We start from the raw sequence: 7,355 nt of genomic DNA, 5'->3' as shown, positions 1-7,355 counted from the left end.
CTTCCTTCCTTCCTTCCTTCCTTCCTTCCTTCCTTCCTTCCTTCCTTCCTTCCTTCCTTTCTTTCTTTTCTTTCTTTCTTTCTCCTAGGAAGGGTCCACAACCACGTGCAAAATAAGGACAGAGTAGAAAATCAAAGTCCTAGTTAGGTTTCAAAGAGAGAGAGATGCAGGTCGGCCACGTGGCACTTAGGGTTGAGCATTAGCTTGGCCCTGAGCTCCCCGGTAGCCAAGGTGAAGATGGAAGCTTGCTAGCTGTCAGGTGGAATTGGAGGGAGGCGGGGCAGGCTTCTTTTCCCCTGCGGGGAGAGTCCTTCCTCAGAGAACTGTAGTCTTGTGGCGACTTGCTTTGTGGACAAAGACTTGATATGTGCGGAAGGAGGCGTTTTGAGTTCCACCAGCAGACAGTATTTCCCATGTAAACCCAGTGTGCTTTTTCACCCTGAAGATAGGAGCAGGGAGTGAAAACCCTGGGGGCAGGTGGGCGATAATTGGGTGGGCCAGAGGAGGACCAGTCCTCCACTGGGCAGCACAGGGGGCCCCCCTGGGTCTGGATATATCGGGGTGTGGCGGGAAGGTGCAGCAGGGCCTTGAGGCTGAGCTATCCCAGGCTTTGGACACTGGCCACGTTTGGCCCAAGACTCCACTGTCTGTACTTCGGGTACCAACTCTCCATCATCCCAGGGCTCCCATGTCCTCATCTCTCTCCGTCTCAGTAGGCTCTCTCTGTCCCTCTCTGCCTCTTCCTTCTCCTCTTGGAGCTTTTGAGGCCAGCTCTGTCTGCCTCTCCCAATCCCTCCCCCTTCCCTGGCTCCAGTGTCCGGCCTCCAAGGGCCCAGGCAGGGCCCTGCCCTCCTCAGTTCCATCTCTGTCCTCACAGGCAGCTGGGCCTGGGCGCCTTCCCTGTGGAGAGCCGCTGGCGGGGCGTCTACGGCCCCTTCTGGGACTTTGTGCAGGCTGGCTGCCCCGGGGACCAGCAGGAGGCGCTGCTGGGCTTCCACGTGCAGAGCTCCAAGGAGCTGCGCAAGTCCCAGGAGTACCTGTGCTGTGAGAGGTGAGGTCTCTCAGGGGCTTCCAAGGGGCTGTATTACGGTGACTGGGGTTGGAGAGAGCGGGGAGAAAGGCTTTCTGGGGGGGCAGGCCTGGGCCGGATGTGGGGGAGGGATGATGTCTGTGTGTGGTGCCCAGGACCCCCCCTGAGGACAGCACAGACAGTATCGCTGACCTCCTGGAGCAGTTGCCGCAGCACCGTGAGCCAGGGGCCCTGCAGCAATACCTCAAGAAGGTGCGGCTGTGCAGGGGCCAAGGGGCAAGCCCACCTGGGGGTTGGGGAGGGTGCTGACTGAGAGTGGCTTGGGAGCTCCTGTGCCGAGGGCCTTGGGGTTCTTGTCCATGGATGGGGGCAGTCTTCTCTGGTCTGCTGTGCTCAGCCCCGGCAAGGCTGAGTGTCTCCCCGCCACCTTCACCCTGGCAGGCTCTGAGCAACTCCTTGCACCCCCTGGGGAAGCTGCTCCGGACCCTGATGCTGACCTTCCAGGCCACCTACTCAGGCGTGGGCGCCAACAAGCACCTGCAGGGCTTGGCCCAGGAGGAGGTGAAGCAGCATGCCCGCGAGCTCTGGGCGGCCTACCGGTGAGCCGGGGTGGGGGGTGGGGTGGCACAGGCTCACCCCTTTCCAGGTGTGGATTCTACCTGGAGCCCCAGGTGGGAGTGGCCTGAGGATTCAAGGCAGGGAGTGACAGCCACGGCCAGACTGCAATCCTCATCCAGAGGGACCTATGCCCCCACTTTGAGCTGAGCCCAGATGGGTGCTCCCCCCCCCATCTCCCGGGGACCCTGGATGCCGCAGCTCCAGGGGGTTCCCGGGTTTCCACACTGACAGCCATGGTCCCAGCTCTCAGTGCTGTGGTTCAGGAGGCCGGACTCTGCAGATGCCCGGCTCCGGGGCTCTGAGCAGCAGCGTGTGACTGACAGGGCGGCACTCCTGAGTCTATGGCATGGGGCAGCCGTGCGCCCCAGCCCCGCCACCCCTCTCTCCCTGCTTCTCAGGGGTCTGCTGCAGGTCGCCTTACAGCGAAGGGGCCAGGCCCTGGAGGAGGATGAAGATGCGGAAACCAGGTGATTGGCCCAGGCACTCACTGGTTCTCTCCGCTGGTGCATCCTGGATCCCTCCTAGTGGGCCTTGAACCTCAGGTCACAGGGCTGCTTCTAGGGTGTGTGTTACACTGTCCCTGGACCATTAGGTCAGAATGCCCATGGGTCTCCGGGGAGGGCAGGTTGCCCCAGCATGTGGACCACATCCAGGCTCTAAGTGTATCACCCCAGCCTCATGTCTCGTGTGCACGGAGAGTGAGCGGCTCCCAGGTACCCTCCTCCACCCTGCACACACAAGGGGAAACTGAGGCCATCTGCACCCCCCTCTCCCCTCCCACACACCCCAAGATTAGGAGACCAAAGGGAAAATGGGCCTTCAGGTTCCAGGCTGAGATGCTCTGGTCAGAGACCCTCTCTGGTGAGGCCCTGCAGGGGACACTGAGAGGACATGGAGGGGAGGGGTTTGAATGCTGGGAGAATGCCCCTCCAATGTCCCAGGAAACACAGCAATCCAGGGGGTAGACAGCGCTAGCTGGCCATGGCTAGTGGCCTGAAAGCTAGGCATTGGGAGCCAGGCAAACGGGCGTCGAAGTCCCACCTGCCATGTTCTGAAAGGCAAGTGAGAGGGTAAGACAGCAAAGCCACAGCTGCCCAGCAATCTTGGGGCAAACAGACAGCCTCATCTTTGTCCTTGGAGGAGGCAGCCGATTGGACGAGCCAATGAATGGATGGGGACAGGCACTAGAAGGGGTGTTGCGGCGAGACTGGGGAACCTGTCTGTTGTGGGGGGAGAGGTTCTGTGGGTTTTTAGAAGGGCGGTCCCCACGTAGTGATCCCCCAGGCCCGCCCTGCCCATCCTAATGCCCTCCATTCTCTCTCTCTCCTTCAGGGACTTGCAGGTGCACAGGCTGGTGCTGCCCCTCCTGCTGCCCAGCTTCTACCCAGAGCTCTTCACCCTCTACCTGCTTCTGCACGAGCGGGAGGACAGTCTGTACAGCCAGGGCATCACCTGCCTGAGCCTCTTCCCCGACACCAGGCTGCTGGAATTCTTGGACGTGCAGAAGTGAGCCCCTCCCCCTTGCCAGGCTGCTCAAGCCCCACGCAGGCTCCCTCCCTTCTGCAAAAAGCTGGGAGGGAGGAGGTGGCGTTAACGGGTTCGTGTACCTGGGAAGTTCCAGGGGTTACCCACTCAGGTGAAGCTGAGTCCGGGAGCTCAAACTCATAACCAGCGGATGCTTCGGTCTCTCTCTGGCACCTCCTCATGGTGGGAAACAGTGTTCCCACCCTTCCTGCTGGCACCCCACACGCCCTTCCCCCAGCTTCAGCAGAGCTCTGGATGAGACTCCAGTCGGCCCTTGCCCTGGCTGTGGCTCAGTTGCCAGGCCTGCTGCAGTACCCACCTCTCGGGGCAGGATCACTACTCTGGGCACTTAGACTGAGCCGGGGAGTGGAGAACCCTGCCCCACCCCCCAACCCGAGAAAGTAGAGGTGTTGGGCAGTTCCTGCTCCTGGGGAAGCGCAGACACCCCAGGCCCTCAGTTCACCCAGCCCCCCGACTGATCCCCACCTCACCGCTCCCACACAGGGCCCCCTGTCGCTCCATGAGGATGGTGCCCACCTGCCCACCCTCCCAAACCCCTTTCTCTTCCATCTGCGCACATTGGCCAAGCTTGTACCTGGGCTGCACCAGCTGGCTGCTGCCTAGCCTGTCTCTGCCCTACGGCGCTGAGTGTAGTCCCTTAGCCTGATCGCTGGTGGCTTGGCCTACTGCAGTCGGCCCTCTGCACCCACTTTACATCACAGGGCCCCTCCCTGCCCCGGCAGGCTCCTTCCCTTGCTGGTGCAGCACCACAGAGCACAGGGGAGGCATTTCACCCCACCCCCCCATGCCTAAGGTGACCAGATTTTAACATTGGTAAAGCAGGACACCATTGATAAAACTCATCTCCTGGTGAAATAGCCACATGGCAGCCGAAAACCGTATACCCTAGCTTGTCGTGCATTTTTTCCAAAAATCGGGATTTCTTTAAAACACCATGGGATGCAGGAAAAATTGTTAAAAATTGGGACTGTCCCCGCCAAAAGCGGGACGTCTGGTCACCTTACCCATGTCCCGCTTTCCCTTCTGAGCACAGGTCCCGCCCTGTCACCCCCATGCCCCGCCTTCCCTTCTGAGCGCAGGCCCCGCCCTGTCACCTTGTAAGGATTCCTTGTCTCACTCTGCCTTTCAGGCACCTGTGGCCCCTCAAGGACCTCACACTGACCACTAATCAGGTGAGCCGGTGGGCCCACCACATCCCTCCAGGAGCCGGAGGCCCAGGCCTGGAGTTGGTCCTCCAGCTGGCCAGAGACCCCTGAGTCTTAAGAGAGGGCCCAGGGCTTCCAGGGACCCCCTGCCTCCCGACTGCTGGCTGGGGGCTGCTGGGGAGCTGGGTGGGAGCGGAAGTGCGGGAGGGGCACAGCTGGCGGATGGCCAGACGCCTGCCCCATCGACCGCTTGCTGGGCTGCGCGATGGTGGGTGAGGTACTTGCTAACCGAGCCTCAGTTTAGGGAGGTGCCGAGAGGGGGAAGCAGGCCGTCTATGGGCCCTGGGTCTCGGAGTGAGCCCCATCTGCCCCATTGGTGGGCCTGTTAGCTGGTTCTGGGGCCCAACCGCAGACATAAGTAACGAGCCAGCAACTCAGGGGTGGAGCCCAGCCCTCAAGTGTCCCGGGGCATGGAGCGTGAGCAAGCTGGAACCGCTGACAGCCTGGAACTGGCCGGTCCATGTGGCTGCTAGGTTTGCTCTCTCCCTTCTATATTTGATTGTCCCAGCCCTCTGGGGACAACTGACCCCGCTTTACCCTTGAGTAAACTGAGGCCCATTAGCTGTGACTTGCCCTTGGCCATGAACGTCAGGGCTGTGCTGGAGGTCTGGCTGGCAGGGCCCGAGCTAAGTGACAGGGTAAAGGGTGGGTAGCTGAGGGCTCAGGGAGAGGTGACTGGAGTTAGGGGGGCCCTGTCCCTGCCCTACCTGGCTCCCCTCATCGTGCAGAGAGACTCCCTGGTCAGGGACAAGTGCTTCCTGTCTGCCATTGAGTGCCTGCAGAAGATGATGTAAGTCCCCCCTGGGGAGTGGGGTGGGGGCGGGGCAGCAGTGTTGAGACGGAGCCTTGACTGGAGCCCCGGCCTCTGCAGCACCACAGTGGACCCCCGAGAGAAGCTGGAGGTGCTGGAGAGGACGTATAGGGAAATCGAGGCCACTGTGTCTCGGGTGCTGGGCCAGGAGCACAAGCTGCCCATGGACGACCTGCTGCCCCTGCTCATCTACGTGGTGTCTCGGGCCAGGTGAGAGGTTGGCGCCTGCGGGCTGGGCCCTCCTCACGCCCTTCCAGCTTACGGTCTGCGGGCAGCGGTTCTCAACCTTCCTCAAGCCGCGAGACTTTCATGCAGGTCCTCCTGTGTTGGTGACCCCCCCCAACCATAGAATTATTTTCGTTGCTACTTCATCACTGTCATTTTGCTCCTATAATGAATGGGAACCACAGCTTCGGGGGTCTTAGATGGGAGTATGGAGACAGATGGGAAAGCTAAGGCCCAGAGAGGGGCACCCCATTCGGTCCTGTGGGGGGCTACCCCTAGAGCCCAGCCCCTCTCCCAGCCCCTGACAGACCCTCTTTCTGCATCTCTCCCTCCCCCTCTGGGCGGGGGGATGATCTCCAGAATCCAGCACCTGGGGGCAGAGATCCACCTGATCAGGGACATGATGGACCCCACGCACACAGGAGGCCTGTATGACTTCCTGCTCACGGCCCTGGAGGTGAGGGGCCGAGGCCTTGATGGAGGTGGGGCGGGCGCAGCTCATCTTCGCAGACCCATGTGTCTCCGTGGGAGGGGCCCTCACACACCCAGCTCCTGGCCTGTTGGTGCGGGCTGGGGAGGGGGGCCTTGAGCGCAGACCCAGGGGCTACAGACAGTGGCTGAGGGATGAGCCGGAGATGTGGCTGGTCCAGGCTGGGGATGGGCTCAGAGCCTGTGTGTCTGGCCAGCCGTGGTCAGGCCCGCTGACCCCAGCCTGCCTGCCTCCCACCAGTCCTGCTACGAACACATCAGGAAGGAAGATATGCAGCTGCACCGCGTGCCCAGCCGCTGGACCGCCTGGTAGCCTGGCCCCGCTGACACTGACCATGAGACTCCCTGTGGGAGCAAGCCTGGCAGGCTGGACCCTGTGCTGCCCAGGGCAGTGCAGAGGAGGAGCTGGCCTGATTGTAGGTGCAAAGCAGTTACTCTTCTCCCCTGGCAGTGGTGGGGGTGGGGGCAGCTGGCTTCTCTTGCCCAAGCTTTGCTCCCGGGTCATGGAACCCCTCTGCACCTTGGTGTCACCATGTGCCGATGCTGGACTGGACAGTCTGGGCCTTTCCAGGCTTTGTGTGCATCTGGCTGAATTCCTGGGGTACAACTTGGATCTCGGGGGGCGGGGTTGTGGTGCTCACGGGACCTCTTGAGTCACCATAGGTCTGGCTCCCTGCTTCTCCGCCCCTGCGTGAAGCTTCCAGGCAGCTCAGGACCGCTCCATTGACCATGGCTGTTTACTGAGAATGTTCTCCTAGGGACCACTCTCTAGGGCTGTTTGCTCTGAAGAGTCTTCGACCCTGACAAGCTGTGGGGTGACCTGCAGTTGAGTGGGTGGGATGTGGGAGGCGGGGGTGGTCCCTGAACTGCTGTTCACTGCCCATGATGTAAATGGGGTGCTGGGCAGTGTGACAGGGGCCAGGCTACCAAGCGGCAGGGGAATAAACAGCCTTGCTTCACCTGCTGCCGGCAAGCTCTGAGTGGCGTGAGAATCACACACCTAGGACCTTTGTGCACCTGCGTGAGGGAGCTCACCTGAGGCCCAGGCACCTTGGGGAGGGGAGGGCTTGAATGAAATAGTGGGTTAGTGTGGGGTCGAGAGACTCTGGGGTTGTATCTTGGGACAGTTCTGTCCCCACTGGGCTTCAGTTTCTCCTCTGTACACCAAGGGGCTTGGGCCAGGTGGCCTGCAGGGCCTCCTCAGGACCGAACTGGAGATGTGATGGTAGGTGGCGTCACCTACCTTCCTAGAGCTGAGCCCCCTCCTGCCGCCCACATGCTCTGGACCATAAGCAAAGCAAACCGTGCCACCGCTCTTGGCTCCAGGTGTCCCTTCCATATGGAAGCTCTACCTCAACCCATGAGGAGAGCTGAGAAGTCCGGTCATGCCCGAGTCTGTGGCTGAGCCTCAGGTGGCACCACCACACCACAG

At 61.2% G+C, this 7,355-nt stretch overlaps 1 protein-coding gene across 1 annotated transcript in view; it reads left to right on the top strand.

Moving 5' to 3' along the window:
• The window catches only part of ALS2CL (ALS2 C-terminal like), a 23,320-nt gene extending 16,433 nt beyond the window's left edge, over positions 1-6,887 (top strand). Inside the window, exons 15-24 of the mRNA XM_045297699.1 lie at positions 717-1,051; positions 1,186-1,282; positions 1,472-1,629; positions 2,047-2,115; positions 2,981-3,154; positions 4,323-4,365; positions 5,127-5,188; positions 5,270-5,419; positions 5,795-5,891; positions 6,165-6,887. Coding sequence (XP_045153634.1) covers positions 717-1,051; positions 1,186-1,282; positions 1,472-1,629; positions 2,047-2,115; positions 2,981-3,154; positions 4,323-4,365; positions 5,127-5,188; positions 5,270-5,419; positions 5,795-5,891; positions 6,165-6,236 — 1,257 coding nt within the window. The 3' untranslated portion in view covers positions 6,237-6,887. The remainder of the gene's footprint in view (positions 1-716; positions 1,052-1,185; positions 1,283-1,471; positions 1,630-2,046; positions 2,116-2,980; positions 3,155-4,322; positions 4,366-5,126; positions 5,189-5,269; positions 5,420-5,794; positions 5,892-6,164) is intronic.
• The last annotated feature ends 468 nt before the right edge of the window (positions 6,888-7,355 follow it).

Source organism: Echinops telfairi, unplaced genomic scaffold (genome assembly GCF_000313985.2).
Source record: "Echinops telfairi isolate 266 unplaced genomic scaffold, ASM31398v2 ScPeMD7_7420;HRSCAF=8458, whole genome shotgun sequence".
Classification (NCBI taxonomy): domain Eukaryota; kingdom Metazoa; phylum Chordata; class Mammalia; order Afrosoricida; family Tenrecidae; genus Echinops; species Echinops telfairi.
Note: the sequence above shows the minus strand (reverse complement) of the source record. Positions and strands in the feature narration are given on the sequence as shown.